Source organism: Hylobates moloch, unplaced genomic scaffold, assembly GCF_009828535.3.
Source record: "Hylobates moloch isolate HMO894 unplaced genomic scaffold, HMol_V3 SCAFFOLD_12, whole genome shotgun sequence".
In the NCBI taxonomy this organism is placed as follows: Eukaryota; Metazoa; Chordata; class Mammalia; order Primates; family Hylobatidae; genus Hylobates; species Hylobates moloch.
In genome coordinates, this window is record NW_026652287.1 from 50,943,139 (window position 1) to 50,967,596 (window position 24,458).

The following is a 24,458-nucleotide window of genomic DNA, read 5'->3' on the forward strand; positions in this document are numbered from 1 at the left end:
CAACCTTGGTTTCCTCATCTATATGATAGGGACAAGCCAGACCCTACCTCCCTGGTGGTCATGGTCTCCACTTATTCGGATTCATAACCTTAAAAGCCCCCTGCACCACCTCAGTGATCCATTTATGCCTGGCACAGGGCCAACTCTCGGGGCATATCTGCAAAGGAACCAATGAATGAATGAATGAATGAAGTGAGAAATGAATGAAGGAATAAATGAATGAGGCACTTATCATGTACCAGGCTTTTGTTACCACGTCCCATTTATTCCTCTGAGGCAGGGTCTATTTTATCCTTGTTACAGATGGGGAAACTAAGGCCCAGGGAAGAGCAAAGTCTTCCCCAAGTATGTACCACTCAGGACTTGAGCTCTGAATGTCTCCCACCCAGCTTAGCCCAAGAGCGGGGTTCAGTGATGCCCACTCCCTAAGGCTCTAGAGAAAGGGGGTAGGCCCACATGCCAGTTTGGGGGTGGTAAAGCCAGGTAAGTTTTCTTTATGGGTCCCCTGAAACCCTGAAAGTGAACCCCAGTTCTGCCTGAAAGTGAGCTCCCCATAGCTCAAGGTATTCAAGCACAATGCGGCTTTGAGTGCTGAAGCAGGCTGTGCGGCCTTGGATAAGTGACATGCCCTCTCTGAGCCTCAATTTCCCCACCTGTCAACAGCAGACAGTGACAGCTGTGACCAGCAGATCACAGTGCATGGGGATGGGTGGGTGCATGGGGATGGAGGGGCATTTGGGAGGCCTCCCGGATACCACCCCCTGCAGCCACCCAGGTAGCCTGTCCGGGCCTGTCTGTCCCAGTCCAGGGCTGAAAGGGTGCGGGTCCTGCCCGCCCCTAGGTCTGGAGGCGGAGTCGCGGTGACCTGGGAGCCCAATAAATCTGCAACCCACAATCACGAGCTGCTCCCGTAAGCCCCAAGGCGACCTCCAGCTGTCAGCGCTGAGCACAGCACCCAGGGAGAGGGACAGACAGCCGACTACACGGGACAGCGGAACCCAGAGTGAGAGGCGAGGTGGCAGGACAGACAGACAGCAGGGGCAGACGCAGAGACAGAGAGCGGGGACAGGGAGGCCGACACGGACATCGACAACCCAGATTTCTAACCCAGGGAGCCCCGGCCCCTCTCGCCGCTTCCCATCCCAGACGGAGCGGGGACAGGCTGCCGAGCATCCTCCCACCTGCCCGCCCCGTCCTGCCTCCTCGGCCCCTGCCAGCTTCCCCCGCTTGAGCACGCAGGGCGTCCGAGGACGCGCTGGGCCTCCGCACCCGCCCTCATGGAGGCCGTGGAGACCGCGGAACGGCCCACCTTCGGAGCCTGGGACTACGGGGTCTTTGCCCTCATGCTCCTGGTGTCCACTGGCATCGGGCTGTGGGTCGGGCTGGCTCGGGGCGGGCAGCGCAGCGCTGAGGACTTCTTCACCGGGGGCCGGCGCCTGGCGGCCCTGCCCGTGGGCCTGTCGCTGTCTGCCAGCTTCATGTCGGCCGTGCAGGTGCTGGGCGTGCCGTCGGAGGCCTATCGCTATGGCCTCAAGTTCCTCTGGATGTGCCTGGGCCAGCTTCTGAACTCGGTCCTCACCGCCCTGCTCTTCATGCCCGTCTTCTACCGCCTGGGCCTCACCAGCACCTACGAGGTACCGGACAGAGGCCCGGGGGTAGGACCCGCCCCACTGGCAGTGCTGGGACCCCGTGTAGGGGAGGCCCTGGGGCTTTGAGCCGCTGCACAGGAGGACGCGGACGGCACCTCGGTGCTTTAACAGAGGGGGCCCCTAGGCAGACACGTGGGGAGGGTTCTAGGAAGAGGCCCCAGGCGCCCGGAGAGGGGCAGGAAGGAGGAAGAGAGAGCCTGGCGTCCTGCTTCTTAGGTGGAAGCGCTTGCGGGGCGGGGCCCGGCTCGACCAGGTGTGTACTCACGGGTGGACACACACCTGCCCCCCACCTGCCCAGGCGTGCAGACCCACGTGTGCGCGCTAGAGGGGACTGCTGACGGCTCCGGGGTTCGTATATGTGCTGCCGAAGCGAGCACTGACGGCTCCGGGGTTCGAAACCCGGCTTCACTGCTTTCTTCTGTCTTGGGCAAGGGGCGTGCCTCTCTGTTTGGGTTTCCCAGCTGTCTAATGGACGAATTACAGGACCTCCCTCCAGGGGAGAGGGTAAAGCGATTAAAATCGTGACCGGGGCCGGGCGCGGTGGCTCACTCCTGTAATCCCAGCACTTTGGGAGGCCGAGGCGGGTGGACCATTTGAGGTCAGGAGTTAGAGACTAGCCTGGCCAACATGGTGAAACCCCGTCTCTACTAAAAATACAAAAATTAGCCAGATGTGGTAGTGGGCACCTGTAATCCCAGCTACTTGGGAGGCTGAGACAGGAGAATTGCTTGAACCCGGGAGGTTGCAGTGAGCCGATATCGCGTCACTGCACTCCAGCCTGGGCGACAGAGCGAGACTCTTGTCTCAAAGGAAAAAAAATATTGTGGCAGGGCGCGGTTGCTCACGCCTGTAATCCCAGTACTTTGGGAGGCCGAGGTGGGTGGATCACGATGTCAGGAGTTCAAGACCAGCCTGGCTAACATGGTGAAACCCCGTCTCTACTAAAAATACAAAAATTAGCCGGTCATGGTCTCGCGCGCCTGTAATCCCAGCTACTCAGCAGGCTGAGGCAGGAGAATTGCTTGAACCTGGGAGGCGGAGGTTGCAGTGAGCCAAGGTCGTGCCACTGCACCCCAGCCTGGGCGACAGAGCGAGACTCCGTTCCCCCCACCAAAAAAAAATCGTGACAGGTATATCCTAGGCAGCCAACACCATTGGCCCCGGGCACTGTCTACACTGTGCGCTTGCGGGCCACGTCGGTGTCAGCTGAGCGGTGGCTGACCAGGAGCCCGCGCCCATCAGGCGCAAGTGGGAGGGCGCGTGCACACGCATGGACCAGTCCTCCAGGTCCACGGGGTACGCACAGGCACGGGATGGCACCTGTGCACGGACGTGTGCGTGCGGCGGGGCTTCCACGTGCAAGAATCTGGCGAGCCCGGTTGGCTTCCGGAGGGAGGGGACCACCTAGAGAGCAGGCGAGGGACCCCAGAGGCCTCGGCTCCCGGGTAAGGACTGTCCAGGTGACCTCGAGTCCCTCCTTGCAGTACCTGGAGATGCGCTTCAGCCGCGCAGTGCGGCTCTGCGGGACTTTGCAGTACATTGTAGCCACGGTGAGTGGCCTCGGCCCCGCCCTCAGCTCAGGGCCCCGAGAGCATCAGCCTTCACTAGCCCCGCCCCCACCAGGCAAGACCCCGACCAGACCCCGCCCCATGCTCCCGTTCTGACCCCGCCCCCACCAGTCCCCTCCCACACCACAGCCGGCCTGACCCCGCCTGCACTCTGCAAGACCCGGCCTATTTGCCCCGCCCATATGCTGGGACCACCCTTCTCCCTCCTCTCCCCATCCCCAACTCGCCCAGACGCCCTCCCTGCTCACCCGCCCCACACTCTGTCTACAGATGCTGTACACCGGCATCGTAATCTACGCACCGGCCCTCATCCTGAACCAAGGTGTGACTCTGGGAGATTAGGGAAGCGTGTCTGGGAAGAGAAAGGGAGGGAGAGGAGAACCCCAGACTAAGTTTGCGCCACGCCCAGGGGCCTAACAGGGGGACCTCTTTTTGCATAGTGACCGGGCTGGACATCTGGGCGTCGCTCCTGTCCACCGGAATTATCTGCACCTTCTACACGGCTGTGGTGAGTGGCCCTGGGAACCCACTCCATACTGGGGATCGGGCCCACTGTGTCTCTTGTGGGGAGACTCTGGGCTTGCCCCTTTCTCCCGAGGAAGGCTCTGTCCCAGCTGGGACCCAGAGTCCTCATCTTTATAGTGAAAAGTGATCTGAAAAGCTTATTGCTGAGAATCTAGAGGTATGGTAGCTTCAGGCATGGCTGGATCCAGGTTTCCACCTCTTCTGGCTTCCTGTCCAGCAGGAAGTGAGCTCCTGCTTCATCCTGGGGCTGGCTGAGGTCCCAGGGAAGGCTACCTTTGGCTGGCTCAGGTCTGACCTTGATGCGATATTATCATCATAGTGATAATAATAGTAATGGCGGCCGGGCGCGGTGGCCCACGTCTGTAATCCCAGCACTTTGGGAGGCAGAGGCAGGCGGATCACCTGAGGTCAGGAGTTCGAGACCAGCCTGGCCAACATGGTGAAACCCCGTCTCTACTAAGAATACAAAAATTATCTGGGCACAGTGGCACGCGCCTGTAATCCTAGCCTCTCAGGAGGCTGAGGCAAGAGAATCGCTTGAACCTGGAAGGTGGAGGTTGCAGTGAGTGGAGATTGCACCATTGCACTCCAGCCTGGGCGACAGAGCAAGACTCCATCTCAAAAAAATGTAATAATAATAGTAATGGCAGCAATCACTCACTGACACTCTTGTATGTCAAGTCATGTTCCAAATCTTTTTCACTTATTAACTTGTTTAATTCTACTGGGCAGAGTGGCTCATACCTGTAATCCCAGCACTTTGAGAGGCCAAGGTGGGAGGATCACTTGAGGCCAGTGGTTCCAGGCCAGCCTAGGCAACATAGCGAGACCCCCGCCACCGCATCTCTACAAAAAAAATTTTTTTAATTAATCGGGCATGGTGGCACCTGCTGTAGTTCCAGCTACTCCAGAGGCTGAGGCAGGAGGATCACTTGAGCCTAAGAGTTCCAGGCTGCAGTGAGCTGTGATCACACCACTGCACTCCAGCCTGGGCAACAGACAGAAACCTTTTCTTTAAAAATAAAATAACTAACTTAATTCTTACAACAACACAGTAAGAAGGTATTATTATTAATCCCACTTTAGAGAGGAGGAAACTGAGGCATAGAAGGGCATCAGTCCCAGGCACCACTGAAGACCACGTCCCCCATCTAACCGCCCCTCTCCCTCTCTCTGTCCCATGCTGCAGGGTGGCATGAAGGCTGTGGTATGGACTGATGTGTTCCAGGTCGTGGTGATGCTAAGTGGCTTCTGGGTTGTCCTGGCACGCAGTGTCATGCTTGTGGGTGGGCCCCGCCAGGTGCTCACGCTGGCCCAGAACCACTCCCGGATCAACCTGATGGAGTGAGTGAAAATGCAGAGGATACTCCAGCAAGATGGGGCTGGGACCGGTGCGGTGGCTCACGCCTGTAATCCCAGCACTTTGGGAGGCCGAGGCGGGCGGATCACTTGAGCTCAGGAGTTCGAGACCAGCCTGGGCAACATGGTGAAAACCCATCTCTACAAAAATACAAAAATTAGCTGGGCGTGGTGGTGTGCACCTGTGGTCCCAGGTAGTCGAGAGGCTGAGGCTGGAGGATTGCTTGAGCCTGGTAGGCGGAGGCTGCAGCAAGCTGAGATCACACTACTGCACTCCAGCCTGGATGACAGAGCTAGACCCTGTCTCAAAAAAAAAAAAAAAAAAAAAGGCTGGGCACGGTGGCTCATGCCTGTAATTCCAGCACTTTGGGAGGCCAAGGTGGGGGGATCACCTGAGGTCGGGAGTTTGCGACCAGCATGACTGACATCGAGAAACCCCGTCTCTACTAAAGAATAAGAATTAGGCCGGGCGCGGTGGCTCACGCCTGTAATCCCAGCACTTTGGGAGGCCAAGGCGGGCGGATCACGAGGTCAAGAGATCGAGACCATCCTGGCCAACTTGGTGAAAGTCTGTCTTTACTAAAAATACAAAAATTAGCCAGGTGTGCTGGCGGGCGCCTGTAATCCCAGCTACTCAGGAGGCTGAGGCAGGAGAATTGCTTGAACCCAGGAGGCAGAGGCTGCAGTGAGCCGAGATGGCACCACTGCACTCCAGCCTAGAGACAGAGACTCCGTCCTCCCCTCCCCCCTCAAAAAAAAAAAAGAATTAGCAGGGCGTGGTGGCGCATGCCTGTAATTCCAGCTACTCGGGGAGGCTGAGGCAGGAGAATCGCTTGAACCCAGGAGGCGGAGGTTGCGGTGAGCCGAGATCACACCATTGCACTCCAGCCTGGGCAACAAGAGCGAAACTCCGTCTTTAAAAAAAAAAGAGGATGGGGCTGGGCTGCCTTTGTGCCCTGGGATGGTAGAAATCAGCCAATGCCTCCTGCTCCAGGAGGCCCTCGCTGCTCTCTGCTCCTCCCTTCAGACCAGACTGGGGGCTAAAGCCACTCTGAACTCTCAGCTGGGCAAAGAAAGAATGGTTTTTAAATGCATGGATAGATGACTCAGTAAACAAATGTGAATTTTCAATCTGGCAAATGCCTATGCATACGTCAAACCCACTCCATTTATTTTTTATTTATTTTTAATTTAATTCATTTTTTTTTTTTTTTGAGATGGAGTCTCGCTCTGTCACCCAGGCTGGAGTGCAATGGCACGATCTCAGCTCACTGCAACCTCCGCCTCCTGGGTTGAAGTGATTCTCCTGCCTCAGCCTCCCAAGTAGCTGGGATTACAGGCACCTGCCATTATTCCCAGCTAATTTTTGTATTTTTATAGAGATGGAGTTTCACCATGTTGGCCAGGCTGGCCTTGAACTGTGACCTCAGGTGATCCATCTGCCTTGGGCCCCAAAGTGCTGGGATTACAGGCATGAGCCACTGCGCCCGGCCAACAAAACCCACTCCAAATAGCCCCTATAAGGTCCAGAAACGCTGTCTGGGGCCCTTGGGAGGGTGAAGTCAACGTGCCATCTCCAAGTGGCTAACTTGCCCTGTCCCCACCCAGCTTTAACCCTGACCCGAGGAGCCGCTATACATTCTGGACTTTTGTGGTGGGTGGCACATTGGTGTGGCTCTCCATGTATGGCGTGAACCAGGCCCAGGTGCAGCGCTACGTGGCTTGCCGCACAGAGAAGCAGGCCAAGCTGTGAGTGTTTGGGGGAGCAAGGTGGGGGTTTCTGGGACATGCTGCCCCCCTCCACCAGCCTGAGGCTGTCCCCTGAGCCTGAGGCCGCCTCTTCCCCCAGGGCCCTGCTCATCAACCAGGTGGGCCTGTTCCTGATCGTGTCCAGCGCTGCCTGCTGTGGCATCGTCATGTTTGTGTTTTACACTGACTGCGACCCTCTCCTCCTGGGGCGCATCTCTGCCCCAGACCAGGTGAGTCCCACCCAGGCTCTTGGTTGGTTCTGCACTCCCTCACTACCTTGGTGGGATTGAGGTCGAAGAGCATTCCTAGCAAAGGGAATGGCCTGTGCAAAGGCCAAGAAGCAGGAAAAGAACTGAGAGGAGGCCAGGTGCGGCGGCTCATGCCCATAATCCCAGCACTTTAGGAGGCTGAGGTAGGTGGATCACCTGAGGTCAGGAGTTTGATGAAACCCCGTCTCTATAAAATATAAAATTAGCCAGGTGGTGGCCTGTAGTCCAGTATTGGAGGTGAGGCAGAGATTAAAAAAAGAGCTCAGAGGAGGATCTGCAAGGAATGGGGAAGGTGAGTCTGGGAGGCAATGGACTGCCCTCAGTAGTTGTGAGCAGATGAGGGCCATTTTCAGATCTAGAGTTCCAGAGAGTTCCAAAGATTCCCTGGGAGATGCTCAAGAGGAGATGAAACCATGACCCAGGCCGGGCATGCTGGCTCACGCCTATAATCCCAGCACTTTTGGAGGCCGAAACAGGCAGATCACTTGAAGTTAGAAGTTCGAAACCAACCTGGCCAACATGATGAAACCCCCTTTCCACTAAAAATACAAAAATTAGCGAGGCCTGGTGATGCATGCCTATAATCCCAGCTACCCGGGAGGCTGAGGCAGGAGAATAGCTTGAACCCGGGAGGTGGAGGTTGCAGTGAGCAGAGATCGCGCCATTGCACTCCAGCCTGGGTGACAGAGACTCCATCTCAAAACAAAACAAAACAAAACAAAAATCAAAAACAGGGCTGGGCGAGGTGGCTCACGCCTGTAATCTCAGCACTTTGGGAGCCTGAGGTGGAGGGATCACCTGAGGTCGGGAGTTGGAGACCATCCTGACCAACATGGAAAAACCCCATCCCTACTGAAAAATACAAAATCAGCCGCATGTGGTGGCGCATGCCTGTAATCCCAGCTACTCGGGAGGCTGAGGCAGGAGAATCTGCTTGAACCCAGGAGGCGGAGGTTGCGGTGAGCCGAGATGGTGCCATTGCACTTCAGCCTGGGTGACAAGAGAGAAACTCCGTCTCAAACAAAAATAAAAACAAAACAAAACAAGCCCACAAAAACAAAAACAAAAACTGTAATCCAGCAGGAACTAATCATGTTGGTGATAATAATAATGACCAGCTCCGGTCTCCCATGTCCCAAGTGTCTACTCTGTGCCTCATGCTGTTCCTTTCACCAGCAGTTAGTTCCCCATCTAATCTTTCTTCTGAGAAAGGCAGGGCGATCACAGCTCCCACTTTACAGATGAGGAAACTGAGGCTCGGTGGGAAGTAACTACCTGAGGTCAATGGGCAAGTCGGGGCGGGGGGCGGTGCCAGGACCCATGCCTAGGTCACACCCCAAGTAGAGTTCTGACCGTGGGGTTCAGAGTTAGCAGAGGGTATGCAGGACCACCCCATCTGCAGTCCTCCCTGGAGGTCAGATCCGGGGCTGCTGGACTGTGTAACTTTAGGGAGGGACTGTACCTCTCTGCCTCACAGTCTTCATCAGTAAAATGGGGATGACACAGGTCCCTGCTTCACAGAGATCCCAGGGCTCAGCACACAGTGGGGCTCAGTGACAATTCTCAGATTCATGCAGTTGATCAACAAATGAACATTACAGCCTGAGGAACGTAGGGAGACCCCATCTTTACACAATTATTATTACTGTTATTATTTTTTTGAGACAGAGTCTCCCTCTGTTGCCCAGGCTGGAGTGCAGTGTGCAACCTCGGCTCACTGCAACCTGTGCCTCCCAGGATCAAGCCATTTTCTTGCCTCAGCCTCCGAGTAGCTGGGATTATAGGCATGCGCCACCATGCCCAGCTAATTTTTTTGTATTTTTTGTAGAGGTGGGGTTTTGCCATGTTGGTCAGGCTGGTCTCAAACTCGTGACCTCAGGTGATCCACCTGCCTCAGCCTCCGAAAGTGCTGGGATTACAGGCGTGAGCCACTGTGCCCGGCCTTTCTTTCTTTTCTTTCTTTTTTTTTTTTTTGAGACAGAGTTTGGCTCTGTTGTTCAGGCTGGAGTGCAGCGGCGCGATCTCCTCTCACTGCAACCTCTGCCTCTCAGATTCAGGCGATTCCTCTGCCTCAGCCTCCCAAGTAGCTGGGACTACAGGTGCCAACCACCACAACCAGCTAATTTCTGTATTTTGGGTAGAAATAAGGTTTCACCATGTTGGCCAAGCTGGTTTTGAACTCCTGAGCTCAAGTGATCCACCTGCCTCAGCCTCCCAAAGTGTTGGGATTACAGGCATGAATCACCATGCCTGGCCAGACCCCTATCTTTACACAAAAATTTAAAAAAATTAGCCAGGCATGGTGGCGCACACCTGTGGTCTCAGCTACTGGGGGGCTGAGGCAAGAAGATCGCTTGAGCCCAGGAGTTTTAGGCTGCAGGGAGCCACAATCGTGGCACTGCACTCCAGCCTGGGCAACAGAGCAAGATCTTCTCTCAAAACAAAACAAAACAAAAACCACAAACAAAAACTAAATGCATATTAAATACCGACTCTAAGCCCTGTCTGTCCTGGGTGCTGGGGACGTGCAGGGTCAGGACAGATAGATGCACCTGCCCTTGGGGTGCCGCTCTCTGGGAGGCTGACCCCCAGTTCTCCCCAGTACATGCCTCTGCTGGTGCTGGACATCTTCGAAGATCTGCCTGGAGTCCCCGGTCTTTTCCTGGCCTGTGCTTACAGTGGCACCCTCAGGTGAGCACCCGTGCTTGTTCATGGAGCATTATTTCAGCCCCTGGGAGCCTCCTCATCCCGGCCTGCCATCCCCCTGGGGCATGGAATGTTCTGGACCTGTCCATCAGTCCCAGTTCCTGCTTGATCCCTAGAAGACAGCCCAGGTAGGCGCTGGCAGAGAGCATGCCCTGGGCACAGGGACCCCAACTGCAGGGGTTTACCTTCTTATCCCCTGTCAGGGCCATGCCTGACTCTCATCTCTTCTTCCTTCGTTCCTTCCTTCCTCCCCAGACAAATATTTATTGAACATCTACCATGTGGCAGGTACTGTTGTTCTTTTTTTTTTTTTTTTTTTTTTTCCAGACGGAGTCTTGCTCTGTCACCCAGGCTGGAGTGCAGTAGTGCCATGGTGCCATCTCAGCTCACTGCAACCTCCGCCTCCTGGGTTCAAGCGATTCTCCTGCATCAGCCTCCCAAGTAGCTGGGATTACAGATGCACGCCACCACGGCCGGCTAATTTTTGTATTTTTAGTAGAGACGGGGTTTTGCCATGTTGGCCAGGCTGGTCTTGAACTCCTGACCTCAGGTGATCTGCATGCTTCAGCCTCGCAAAGTGCTGAGATTGCAGGCGTAAGCCAGCATGCCCAGCCCAAGTACTGTTGTTCTAAACCCTGGGGCACAGCCACGACCAAGCAGTGCCCTGCTTCTGCCCTCCAAGGCCACACACTCAGGTGGTTTCCACTCTTCCGGGACTTCTGGTCACATGCCCTCACTGTCCCTTTTGCAAATCTCCCACATGTGACTGCAGTCCCTCTGGAACCAGAACCTGCCTGTCTGTCCCGCCTGCCCTTGGTCACAGGTGTCCTTGTTCCTGTGGGGATGTCTCAGGTCTTTGGGGAGGGGAGGGGTGGATATCTCCTTCACCTTTGCAGGACTGGGTTACCCCCACCTCTGCCCTCAGGCTGGGTGAGGTCTGGCAGGCCAGATGGTGTGGACGGTCTCTCCATATGGCCTGAGGACCCCCCACTGCCTTCCTCACACAGCACAGCATCCACCAGCATCAATGCCATGGCTGCAGTCACTGTAGAAGACCTCATCAAACCTCGGCTGCAGAGCCTGGCACCCAGGAAACTCGTGATTATCTCCAAGGGGCTCTGTGAGTTTCAGGGAGACCCGGGTGGGAGGCCAGGGCAGTCCCTCTCCATTGACCGTGCCACCCCCGTCCACTACAGCACTCATCTACGGATCGGCCTGTCTCACTGTGGCAGCTCTGTCCTCACTGCTCGGAGGAGGTGTCCTCCAGGTGAGACCCCACCTGCCCCCTGCCCTGGTCTCCCTGAGAGGTGGGGGCATCTTTGCCATTAAATTGAGGCTCAGAGAGGTCACATGTGTCAGTGGCAGAACTTACTACTTTTTTTTTTTTTTGAGATGGGGTCTCACTGTATCGTCCCAGGTTGGAGTGCAGAGGCCCGATCATAGCTCACTGCAACCTCCAACTCCTGGGTTCAAGCCATCCTTCCACCTCAACCTCCCAAGTAGCTGGAGTTACAGGTGTGTGCCACCATGCCTGGCTAATTTTTTTTCTTTTTTCTTTTTTTTTTGAGATGGAGTATCGCTGTGTTGCCCAGGCTGGAGTGCAGTGGCATGATCTCAGCTCACTGCAACCTCCACCCTCTGGGTTCAAGCAATTCTGCCTCAGCCTCCGGAGTAGCTGGGATTACAGGTGCACACCACCATGCCTGTCTAATATTTTTGTATTCTTTTTTTTCTTGAGATGGAGTCTTGCTCTGTTGCCCAGGCTGGAGTGCAGTGGTGCGATCTCGGCTCACTGCAAGCTCTGCCTCCTGGGTTCACGCCATTCTCCTGCCTCAGACTCCCGAGTAGCTGGGACTACAGGCGCCCGCCACCACGCCCGGCTAATTTTTTGTATTTTTAGTAGAGACAGGGTTTCACCGTGTTAGCCAGGATGGTCTCAATCTCCTGACCTCGTGATCCACCTGCCTTGGCCTCCCAAAGTGCTGGGATTACAGGCGTGAGCCACCAAGCCTAGCTTATATTTTTGTATTTTTATTAGAGATGCGATTTCACCATGTTGGCCAGTCTGGTCTCGAACTCCTGACCTCAAGTGATCCACCCGCCTCTGCCTCCCAAAACGCTGGGATTACAGGTGTGAGCCACCACGCCTGGCCTGGCTAATTTTAAAACTTTTTTTTAGAGACAGGGTCTCGCTTCATACCTAGGCTTGTCTTGAACTCCTGGCCTCAAGCAACCACCCACCTCAGCATTCCCAAATCGCTGAGATTAAGAACTAGGTTCTATTTGATGCCAGAGGCCATCAGGGGACTTTTCTGCAGCTGGCTGGCTTGGGGCAGGGGAATTGGGAAGTGGGGGGTGGTGACAGAAAGGGCCTCCCTACGGAGGTTGGCAATGAGCCGAGATCGCGCCACTGCACTCCAACCTGGGCAGCAAATTAAAAAAAAAAGAAGAAGAAAGGGCCTCCCTGGCTTGAGGGTGGGACTGCCACCCCCAAGAGAGAATCAGTATCTTTGCCTCCAACCCAAGGGAGATAGACAGGAACGAGTGAGGGGGTCCTCTCCCCTTTAGGGAAACTGAGACACAGAGGAGTCCTTGAGACCCACAGTGGAGTTTCTGAGGTCTCGCTTTCCCAGCGGGTAAACTGAGGCTCAGAGGTGGGAGGGCTCCGCCCTCAGCCCCACTTCCACCTACTGTCCCAGGGCTCCTTCACCGTCATGGGAGTCATCAGCGGCCCCCTGCTGGGAGCCTTCATCTTGGGAATGTTCCTGCCGGCCTGCAACACCCCGGTGAGTGGGGGCGGGGGCGAGGGGCGGGGCGGGAGCGGGGCCGGACAGGCCCCTCCCCTTCCCTGAAGCCGGCTCTGCCCCCAGGGCGTCCTTTCGGGACTGGGCGCGGGCTTGGCGCTGTCGCTGTGGGTGGCCTTGGGCGCCACGCTGTACCCACCCAGCGAGCAGACCATGAGGGTCCTGCCGTCGTCAGCTGCCGGCTGCGTGGCTCTCTCAGTCAACGCCTCTGGCCTCCTGGACCCGGCTCTCCTCCCTGCTAACGACTCCAGCAGGGCCCCCAGGTGAGCTGACTTGAGGGTGTTTGCGGGGAGGACCCGAGCCCGGGATGGTGTGATCTTGAAGGGAAACTTACTTGCCCCGCACTCGGTATAAGAAGCCTGACTAGTAAAATGCGTTCCTGGTGGAGGGAACGGTAGGTGCAAAGGCCCTGAGGCCACAGTCAGATTAGTCCCAGTCCAACTGCACTGAGGTTAGGGTGCATTTAATGGGAGGAGAGATGGGTGGGAGATATGGTGCAGCCAGAGGAAGGTAGTACTTTTTTTGTTTTGTTTTTCTGAGACAGAGCCTCACTCTGTTGTCCAGACTGGAGTGCAGTGGTGCAGTCTCAGCTTACTGCAGCTTCAACCTCTCAGGCTCAAGTGATCCTCCCAGCTTGAGGGAGGCCCAGAATTTGGTTTGGTTCTATTTTTTATTGAGATAAACTAGCCATTTAAAAGTGGCATTTAGGCCAGGCAGACACAGTGGCTCACACCTGTAATCCCAGCACTTTGGGAGGCTGAGGCAGGTGGATCACCTGAGGTCAGGAGTTCAAGACCAGCTTGATCAACATGGGGAAACCCCTGTCTCTACTAAAAATACAATACTTAGCCAAGCGTGGTGGCAGGCGCCTGTAATCCCAGCTACTTGGGAGGCTGAGGCAGGAGAATCGCTTGAACCCAGGAGGTGGAGGTTGCAGTGAGCTGAGATTGCACCACTGTATTCCAGCCTGGGCAACAAAAATGAAACTCCATCCCAAATAAATAAATAAATAAAAGTGGCATTTAGTATATTTGTGCAACCATCACCACTATCTAACTCAAGAACGTTTCCTTTTTTTTTTTTCTAATTTTGTATTTTTAGTAGAGACGGGGTTTCACCATGTTGGCCAGGCTGGTCTCGAACTCCTGACCTCAGGTGATCTGCCCACCTCAGCCTCCCAAAATGCTGGGATTACAGGTGTGAGCCACCGTGCCTGGCCCCAAAAACATTTTCTTTTCTTTTTTTTTTTTTTTTTTTGAGACAGGGTCTTGCTCTGTTGCCCAGGCCGGAGTCCAGTGGCACGATCATAGCTCACTGCTGCCTCAACCTCCTGGGCTTGACGAATCTTCCTACCTCAGCCCCCCTAGTTGCTGGGACCACAGGCGCACACGGTCATGTCCTGCTAGTTTTTATTTTTATTTTTTGTAAAGACAGGGTCTGGCTATGTTGCCCAGGCTGGTCTGGAATTCCTGAGCTCAAACAATCTGCCCGCCTCAGCCTTTCAAAGTGCTGGGATTACAGGTGTGAGCACCCAGCCAACCAAGAACATTTTCTGTTGTTTTTTTTTTTTGGTTTTTGGGTGGGTTTTTTTGCTTTTTGTTTTTCCGGTTTTTCGGAGACAAGGTCTCCCTCTAACACTCAGGCTGGAGTGCAATGGCACAATCACAGCTCACTGCACCTTGACCTCCAGACTCCAATGATCCTCCTGCCTCAGCCTCCCAAGTAGCTGGGACTATAGGCGTGCACCACCATGCTGAGCTAAATTTTTTGTATTTTTTATAGAGATGAGTTTTTGCCATGTTGCCCAGGCTGGTCTCGAAGTACTGGGCTCAAGTGATCTGCCTGCCTCTGCCTCCCAAAGTGCTGGGGTTACAGGTGCGAGGCACTGTTCCTGGCCATAAGAACATTTTTATCACCCCAGAAAGAAGCCCTGTCCCCATCAGCAGTCACTTCCCACTTCCCCCCTCTCCCCAGCTCCTAGCAAGCACGAATCCACTTTCTGTTTCAATGAATTTGCCTGTTCTGGGCATTTCATGTAAATGGAATCATAAAATATGTGATCTTTTGTGTCTTAGCATAATACATATATATTTTTTGAGACGGGGTTTCACTTTGTCGCTCAGGCTGGAGTGCAGTGGCGTGATCTCAGCTCACTGCAACCTCTGCCTCCCAGGTTCAAGCAATTCTCCTGTCTCGGCCTCCTGAGTAGCTGGGGTCACAGGCATATGCCACCATGCTTGGGTAATTTTTGTATTTTTAGTAGTGATGGGGTTTCACCATATTGATCAGGCTGGTCTTGAACTCCTGACCTCAGGAGATCCACACACCTTGGCCTTTCAAAGTATTGGGATTACAGCAGAGTACAGTGGAGCCACTGCACTCCAGTCTGGGTAACAGAGTGAGACTCTACCAAAAACAAACAAACAAACAAAACCAAAAACATTTGTGAACAAGTTTTGGTATGGACATATGTTTTAATTTCTCTCGGTATGTACCTGTGAGTGGAATTGCTGGATCATATGGTAATTCTTTAACTTTTTTTGTTTTTAAATGGAGTCTTGCTCTGTCGCCCAGTCTGGAGTGCAGTGGTGTGATCTCCGCTCACTGCAACCTCCGCCTCCTGAGTTCAAGCGATTCTCCTGCTTCAGCCTCCCTAGTAGCTGGGACTACAGGCGCATGCAACCACGCCTGGCTAATTTTTATATTTTTAGTAAAGAAGCGGTTTCACCATGTTGGTCAGGGTGGTCTCAAACCCCTGACCTCAGATGATCCGCCTGCCTCGGCCTCCCAGAGTGTTAGGATTACAGGCCTGAGCCACCACGCCCGGCCTATGTTTAATTTTTTGAGGAACTACCAGACTGTTTTCCACAGCGGCCACATCATTTTACATTCCCACCAGCAACATATGAGGATTCTAACTTCTCCACGTCCTCGCCAATACTCATTATTCTCCATCCTAGTGGGTGTGAAGTGATACCTCACTGTGGTTTTGATTTGCATTTCCCTGATGAATAATGATGTTGAGCATCTTTTCAGTGTTGAGCATCTTTTCATTGGCCATTTGTGCATCTTCTTTGGAGAAATGTCTATTCAAACCCTTTGCCCATCCAGCCTGAGTAACATAGAAAGACCCCATCTCTATAAAAATAAAAATGAAAAAATTAGCTGGGCATGGTGGTGCACACTTGTAGTCCCAGCTCCTTGGGAGGCTGAGGCAAAGAGGATCGCTTGAGCCTGGGGGGCCAAGGCTGCAGTGAGGCATGATCCCACCACTGCAATCCATCCTGGGCAACAGAGCAAGACCCTGTCTCAAAAAAACAAAACAAAACAAAACAAAACACGCTTCGCCCATTTTTAAATTGGGTGATTTGTCTTTTTATTGTTGAGAGTTATAATTTACATATTTCTATATCTTTTTATATTCTGGGTACAAGCCCCTGATCAGATGTATAATTTGCATGTGATATTTTCTCCCATTCTGTAGGTTGTCTTCATTCTCTCGATAGAATCCTTTGATGCACAGAAGTTTTTAATTCTCTTTTTTGGTGGGGGGATGGAGTCTCACTCTGTCACCCAGGCTGGAGTGCAGTGGTGCGATTTCAGCTCACTGCAACCTGCACCTCCCAGGTTCAAGGGATTCTCCCACCTCAGCCTTCTGAGTAGCTGTGACTACAGATGCACACCACCATGCCAGACTAATTTTTGTATTTTTAGTAGAGATGGGGTTTCACAATGTTAGCCAGCCTGGTTTCAAACTCCTGACCTCAGCCTGCCTCAGCCTCCCAAAGTGCTAGGATTACAGGCATGAGCCACCATGCCTAGCCAGAAGTTTTTATTTATTTATTTATTTTTTATTTTTGAGACGGAGTCTCACTCCGTTGCCCAGGCTGGAGTGCAATGGTGTGAGCTCACGGCAAGCTCCGCCTCCCGGGTTCATGCCATTCTCCTGCCTCAGCCTCCCGAGTAGCTGGGATTACAGGCACCTGCCATCAGGCCTGGCTAATTTTTTTTTATTTTTTTATTTTTAGTAGAGACAGGGTTTCACTGTGTTAGCCAGGATGGTCTCAATCTCCTGACCTGGTGATCCACCTGCCTCGGCCTCCCAAAGTGCTGGGATTACAGGCATGAGCCACCACGCCCAGCCAGTTTTTAATTTTTGATGAAGTCCAATTGATTTATTTTTTTCTTTGGTGGCTTTTGCTTTTGGTGTCATATCTAAGAAACAGTTGCAGTCATGAAGATTCCCACCTATGTTTTCTTCTGAGAGTTTAATTTGGTTTGATTTTGAGGGTGACAGGGAGCCACAGAGGGTGATGGGCAGCAGCAGGTGATCTGAGTTACATTTTAGTAATGTGCCCTCTGGCTGTGTGTGGAGGACTTCTAGGGTGGGGATGGGATACCTGGAGGGAAGGAACATTGGCTACTGCACAGATCTGGACAGACAGTAATGGAGGTCTGTGCTAGGCCATGGCAGCTGGGGGAAGGAAGCAGGGAGTGAGGTGGGAACAGCTTTTGAGTGCAGGCAGGGGATAAAAGAGGAGGTTCAAGTCTGTCTCTCCCAACCTGCAGCTCAGGAATGGACGCCAGCCGACCTGCCTTAGCTGACAGCTTCTATGCCATCTCCTATCTCTATTACGGTGCCCTGGGCACACTGACCACTGTGCTGTGCGGAGCCCTCATCAGCTGCCTGACAGGTAGGTAAACAGAGCATGTGGCCTCAGAGGTCACCCCATTCATCTCTCTGCCTTAAGGCTCCACCCAGCAGGGAGGGGAGAAAGGACGCTCCCATTGGCCGAACTGCCACTGGGTGCTGTTCACACTTGCACCTTATTATTATCATCATCATCATCATCATCATTTTTGAGACTCACTCTGTCACCCAGGCTGGAGTGCAGTGGTGTGATCTCAGTTCACTGCAACCTCCACCTCCCAGATTCAAGCGATTCTCATGTCACAGCCTCCCGAGTAGCTGGGATTAGAAGTGTGTGCCACCATGCCTGGCTAATTTTGCATTTTTAATAGAGACAGAGTTTCGCCATGTGTCTCGAACTCCTGGGCTCAAGTGATCCACCCACCTCGGCCTCCCAAAGTTCTGGGATTTTAGGTGTGAACCACTGCACCTGGGCTGTACCTATTTTTTTAAAAGGAAAAAAAAGTTTGTGAGGAAAAAAGAAGTGTGTGTGTATATATATACATACATACACACTTTTATGTATATATATACATAAAAGAAATTATGAATATATATTAAAAATTATGAATATATATAAAAGAAAGTGTATATATATACATATATGTGTGTGTGTGTGTATATATATATACATATAGTTTCTTTCTTTTTTTTTTTGAGACGGAGTCTCGCTCTGTCCAGGCTGGAGTGCAGTGGCGTGATCTCAGCTCACGGCAAGCCCCGACTCCCGGGTTCACGCCATTCTCCTGCCTCAGCCTCCCGAGTAGCTGAGACTACAGGCACCCGCCACCACGCGCAGCTAATTTTTTTTTTTGTATTTTTAGTAGAGTCAGAGTTTCACCCTGTTAGCCAGGATGGTCTCGATCTCCTGACCTCATGATCCACCCGCCTTAGCCTCCCAAAGTGCTGGGATTACAGGTGTGAGCCACCGCACCTGGCTATAGTTTCTTTTAAAGGGACGGGGTCGACTGGGTGTGGTGGCTCACGCCTGTAATCCCAGCACCTTGGGAGGCTGAGGCGGGTGGATCACCTGAGGTCAGGAGTTCGAGACCAGCCCAGCCAACATGGTGAAACCCCGTCTCTACTAAAAATACAAAAAAACTAGCTGGGCATGGTGGCAGGGGCCTGTAATCCCAGCTACTTGGGAGGCTGAGGTAAGGGAATCTCTTGATCCTGGGAGATGGAGGTTGCAGTGAGCCAAGATCGTGTCACTGCACTCCAGCCTGGGCGAGAGAGTGAGACTCCATCTAAAAGAAGGAAGGAAGGAAGGAAGGGAGGGAGGGAGGGAGGGAGGGAGGGAGGGAGGAAGGGAAGGAAAGGAAGGAAGGAAGGGAAGGAAAGGATGGAAGGAAGGGAAGGAAAGGAAGGAAGGAAGGAGAAAGAAAGAGAGAGAAAGAGAGAAAGAAAGAAAAGAGACGGGTCTCACTGTTACCCAGACTGGAGTGCAGTGGCACGATCATGGCTTACTGCAACCTTGAACTCCTGAGCTGAAAGCAATCCTCCCACCTCATCCTCCCGAGTAGCTGAGACTACAGGCGCGTGCCAATGTGCCCGGCTCACATTTACACCCTTTAAAGCTATGTCGTTTTCTTGACAACCCTGCACCTCTCAGAGCTTGCCCTATTTTGCAGAGGCAGAAACGGAGGCATCGCCTGCAACTCCTCTCCCCCACAAGATTAAGTCCTCAGTAGAGGATATGGGATGGGGCGGGTGGCGCTATCCCTGGTGCTGAAATATCTTCTAAAGCTGCCGGTGACTCCGCACTTGTTAGGGAATTCTAAATTCCACGGAAAAGTAGAAGCAGACGAAGAGGGGAAAATCAGTAGTGATAACAGTACCTGCTTACACTTCTTGAGTCTCAGACTTCACATTCATCAGGCCTTTATCGAGTCCTCCTCTGTGCTGGGCGCTATTTTAGGCACTGGGGATGCAGCAGTGAATGGAACCGTGTGCTGCACCCTCCCAGCCATCCATTAATGTCTTTTGTTTTGTTTTGTTTTGTTTTTTGAGATGGAATTTCACTCTGGTCTCCCAGGCTGGAGTGCAATGGTGTGATATTGGCCCACTGCAACCTCTGACTTCTGGGTTCAAGCAATTCTCTTACCTCAGCCTCCCGAGTAGCTGGGATTACAGGCGCCTACCCCCACGCCTGGCTAATTTTTGTATTTTTAGTAGAAATGGGGTTTTGCCATGTGGGCCAGGCTAGTCTCGACCTCCTGACATCAAGTGATCCCCTCCCTCAGTCTTCCAAAGTGCTGGGATTACAGGCGTGAGCCACCGTGCCCAACCTCCATTGATGTTTTTGTTTTGTTTTGTTTTGTTTTGTTTTAGAAACAGGGTCTCACTCTGTCACCAAGCTGGAGTGCAGTGGCACAATGATGGCTCACTGCAGCCTCGACCTCTTGGGCTCAAGCAATCCTTCTGCCTCAGCCTCCCAAGTAGCTGAGACTAGAGGCACGCACCACCATGCCTGGCTAATGTTTTAATATTTTGTAGAGATGGGGTCTCGCTGTGTTGCCTGGGCTGGTCTCCAACTACTGGGCAACTCTAAGCAATCCTATTGCCTTAGACTCCCAAAGTGCGATTATGAGCCACCATGCCTGGCCTCACTGATGTTTTATTACAACTTCACTGTGTAGATGAGGAAACTGAGGCTCAGAGGCTTGCCAGGTCCCTCAGTGGGACTGGAGCCTGTTAGACTTCATAGACCAGGGATCTCCTTTCTCCTTCCCAGGGCCTGGTCTCCAACCCCCATGACCCCTTCACTAAATGCCTGGATTTCTCCATTTCTCCCCGCCTTTCAGGCCCCACCAAGCGCAGCACCCTGGCCCCGGGATTGTTGTGGTGGGACCTCGCACGGCAGACAGCATCAGTGGCCCCCAAGGAAGAAGTGGCCATCCTGGATGACAACTTGGTCAAGGTCAGTCTTAGGCTGGATTCCCAGAGCTAGAGGCAGCCAAGTGGCTTTGGGGCATGACCATAGCTCAGGGGAGGGACATGGTACATCAGCACCTTTCTCCATCTCTCATTATCTCCAGTCAAAAGACTATTGGGAGCTGATTCATCCTCAACAGTTTTTATCTCCCTTCACAAGGACTGAACAGAGTTTAATACTATTCCTTTTTGTTTGTTTGTTTTTTGAGACAGAGTCTCTCTCTGTTGCCCAGGCTGGAGTGCAGTGGTGCAACCTCGGCTCACTGCAGCCGCCACATCCCGAGTTCAAGTGATTCTCCTGCCTCAGCCTCCTGAGTAGTTGCTACTACAGGTGCATGCCACCGCACCCAGCTAATTTTTGTGTTTTTAGTAGAGATGGGGTTTCACCATGTTGCTCCGGCTGGTCTCGAACTCCTGACCTCAGATGATCCACCCACCTCAGAACCCCAAAGTGCTGGGATGACAGGCATGAGCCACCGAACCCGGCCTCATCTTCAAGTTTTTATTATCTCCCTTCATAAGGACTGAACAAAGTTGAATACTATTCCTTTTTGTCGTTATCTGTTTTCACAGTGACTTCCAATCTTTGGCAGGTGAAACTGGTGTGCCGTTAGGGTATTGATGTAAAGTCTCTTCTTAAAATAAAATTACTTAATTCAAAAGTGAGTCAACTTGGGGAAAAAATCTTACATAAGAAACACAACAGATGGTAAACCGATTTTGGCTAAAACCGCGTGGTTGCTTTGTGAATTCCCAGAGTTTGGAAAATGCTGTCCCTGGGGGACCTGATCCCATGCCTACCCTTGTTTTGGAATCCCTGTTCCATTCTCTCATTTATTGAGCACCTGCTGTGTACCCAGTCCTGCCCTGGGCTATGGCCTGAGACCCCCACCCCACCTTCATCTAGCAGGGGCAGGTGAAAACTAAAAAGAGAAATATGTAGGGTCTGTCTCAGTATATGATAAGCATTCAAAAGATAATACAACCAGATGCTGTCAGGCCGGGCACGGTAGCTCACGCCTGTAATCCCAACACTTTGGGAGGTTGAGGTGGGCAGATCGCTTGAGGCCAGGAGTTCAAGACCAGCCTGTTGAATATGGCGAAACCCCGTCTCTACTAAAAATAAAAAAATTAGCCAGGCATGGTGGCATGTGCCTGTAATCCCAGCTACTCGGGAGAATGAGGCAGGAGAATTGAACACTTGAACCCAGGAGGTAGAGGTTGTAGTGAGCTGAGATCGCGCCACTGCATTCCAGCCTGGGTGACAGAGCAAGACTTCGTCAAAAAGGAAGGAAAGCAGGAAGGGAGGGAGGGAGGGAAAAGAAGGAAGGAAAGGAAGGAAAGAGCCAGGCGTGGTGGCGCACCCCTGTAATCCCAGCAGTTTGGGAGACCGAGGCAGGTGGATCACCTGAGGTCAGGAGTTCGAGATCACCCTGGCCAACATGGTGAAACCCCGTGTCTACTAAAAATACAAAAAATTACCCGAGTGTGGTGGTGCGTGCCTATAATTCCAGTGATTTGGAAGGCTGAGGCAGGAGAATCAATTGAACCTGGGAGGCGGAGGTTGCAGTGAGCAGAGATTGTGCCATTGCACTCCAGCCTGGGCAACAAGAGCGAGACACTGTCGGAAAGAAAGAAAAGACAGAGAGAGAGAGAGCGAGAGAGCGAGAGAGCAAGCAAGCTAAAAAGAAAAACATGTAGGGTCTCAGCAGGATAAACATTCAAAGGATAATAAAGCCGGATGCTGTGATGGGGAGCAACTTTAGCCAGGGAAGTCAGGGGTGGCCTCTTGGGAGAGGTGACATTGATTGACCCTGAGTTAGCAGAAGAGGAACCAGCCACAGACAGGAACAGCTTTGACTGAGAAGGGGATTGGGAGGGGAGGGGTTTGCCTGAAGGTGTTTAAAGCTCCCTCCAGCTGCCCTAGAGAAGTATTTATCTTTTCTTTCTTTCCTCTTTACGTTTCCTTCCTCTTCTTTTCTTTTTTTCTTTCTCTCTCTTTTTCTTTTTTTTGTTCTTTATTATTTTATTTTCTTTTTTTGTTGTCTTTGTTTTATTTGTGTTTTTTTTTCTTTTTGTCTTTTTTTTTTTCTTTTTCTTTTTTTGAGATAGGGTCTCACTCTGTTGCCCAGGCTGGCGTGTAGTGGCATGACCATGGCTCACTGCAGCACCAACCTCCATGGCCCGAGAAATTCTCCCATCTTTCAACCTCCTGAGTAGCTGGGATTATAGACATGCACCACCAAGTCTGGTTAATTTTTTATTTTTGGTAGAGATGGGGTTTCACCATGTGGGCCAGGCTGGTCTTAAACTCCTGGACGCAAGTGATCTGCCCACCTCGGCCTCCCAAAGTGCTAGGATTACAGGGGTGAGCCACCGTGCCTAGCCAGAAATATTTATTTTCTTGAAGGTGAACGGGCAGAGAAGCAGAGAGAGGAGAGAGGAACTATAGCAGGCATCTAAGAAAGTGTTGATGGCCAGGGCTGTAGGTGACATGTGAGTGGGGAAGAGAAGCACATGGAAATTTTGGAGGTAGAGGGGGCAGGACGGCCCGTGCACTGAGCAAGGGGATAGTGTGCAATTCTGTGCACGCCCCGTCCCGCCAGGTCATCAGTGGCCCATCTGGGAGATGAGCTGACACAGAACAGGGTGGGGACAGGGTCTCTGATGGGGTGTCTTTTTCCCACTTTTCTCCAGGGTCCAGAAGAACTCCCCACTGGAAGCAAGAAGCCCCCTGGCTTCCTGCCCACCAATGAGGACCGTCTGTTTTTCTTGGGGCAGAAGGAGCTGGAGGGGGCTGGCTCCTGGACCCCCTGTGGTGGACATGATGGTGGTCGAGACCAGCGGGAGACAAACCTCTGAGGACAGGGCCAGCTGCGGGACTGACACCCTGGGATGGAACCTCAAAATGGGCCAAACCCAGACAACGGGCCCATGGCCTTGGGCTCCGATTGGCTGGATTGCCTTGTAAGCAAATGAGTTCAAGACTACAAGACCCTACCCTATGGGGAGGCCCTGCCTCCGGGAGGTCATTTTTTAAATCCAGCCCCTTGCTTCAACTGTCCCTAGTATTAGATACTGCAGCCCCAACGGCTCCCCCAAAATAAGGCTGGGTTTTTCTCTCTTTTTTTTTTTTTTTGTTGAGACAGAGTCGTGCTCTGTCGCCCAGGCTGCAGTGCAGTGGTATGATCTCGGCTCACTGCAACCTCTGCCTCCCAGGCTCAAGCCATTCTCCTGCCTCAGCCTCTTGAGTAGCTGGGATTATAGGTGCCCACCACCATGCTCAGCTAACTTTTTGTATTTTTAGTAGAGACAGGGTTTCGCCATGTTGGTCAGGCTGGTCTTGAACTCCTGACCTCAAGTGATCCACCCACCTCGGCCTCCCAAAGTGCTGGGATTACAGGCATGAGATACCATGCCTGGCCTGCCGTTTCTCTCAATCTATAATAGAAAGATGTTGGAATCCCCTCTGGACAACATAGGAAACTCCCAGATCTAACATCAGGATCTGAGAAAGACCCCAGCTCTTACCTGAAACGTGTTTAGCCTTATCATTTTTGAGAAAGAGTTTAGCTCGTCGCCCAGGCTGGAGTAAAATGGTGTGATCTTGACTCACTGCAACCTCTGCCTCCCGGATTTAAGCAATTCTCTTGCCTCAGCCTCCCAAGTAGCTGGGATTGTAGGTACCCGACACCACACCCACCTGATTTTTATATTTTTAGTAGTGACGGGGTTTCATCATATTAGTCAGGCTGGTCTCGAACTCCTGACCTCAGGTGATCCACCCGCTTTGGCCTCCCAAAGTGCTGGGAGTACAGGTGTGAGCCACAGCGCCCAGCCAGAGCCACTGTGCCTGGCCTGTGTTTAACCTTAGCAAGCATTTTGGAGGTCTTCAGGCCCAACTTCCTGTGCCTCATTTCACAGGCAGAGAAACTGAGGCCCAGAGAGGAGGGCAATGGCTTGGCCAAGGACACAATAGCAATACAGGCATTTACCAAGAGTTGAACACCAACTCTTTCTTCTTTCTTTGTTCTTTCTTTTCTTTTCTGTTTTTGAGACAGAGTCTCACTCTGTCACCCAGGCTGGGTGCAGTGGCACAATCTCAGCTCACTGCAACCTCCACCTCGTGGGTTCAAGTGATTCTTCTGCCTCAGCAACCTGAGTACCTGGGATTACAGTGAGCGCCACCACGCCTGGGTAATTTT

The 24,458-nt window shown here is 52.6% G+C and overlaps 1 protein-coding gene across 1 annotated transcript; it reads left to right on the forward strand.

Moving 5' to 3' along the window:
- The first annotated feature begins 1,277 nt into the window (after positions 1 to 1,277).
- Positions 1,278 to 23,625, forward strand: SLC5A5 (solute carrier family 5 member 5). Its single transcript, XM_032170120.2, has 15 exons — positions 1,278 to 1,634; positions 3,134 to 3,199; positions 3,488 to 3,539; positions 3,658 to 3,725; positions 4,932 to 5,086; positions 6,710 to 6,850; positions 6,951 to 7,080; positions 9,722 to 9,810; positions 10,833 to 10,945; positions 11,022 to 11,092; positions 12,525 to 12,611; positions 12,696 to 12,892; positions 17,199 to 17,323; positions 20,124 to 20,239; positions 22,951 to 23,625. Exons 1-15 carry the CDS (start codon positions 1,278 to 1,280, stop codon positions 23,113 to 23,115), a joined length of 1,932 nt encoding a protein of 643 aa, XP_032026011.1. The 3' UTR covers positions 23,116 to 23,625.
- Positions 23,626 to 24,458: the final 833 nt, after the last annotated feature.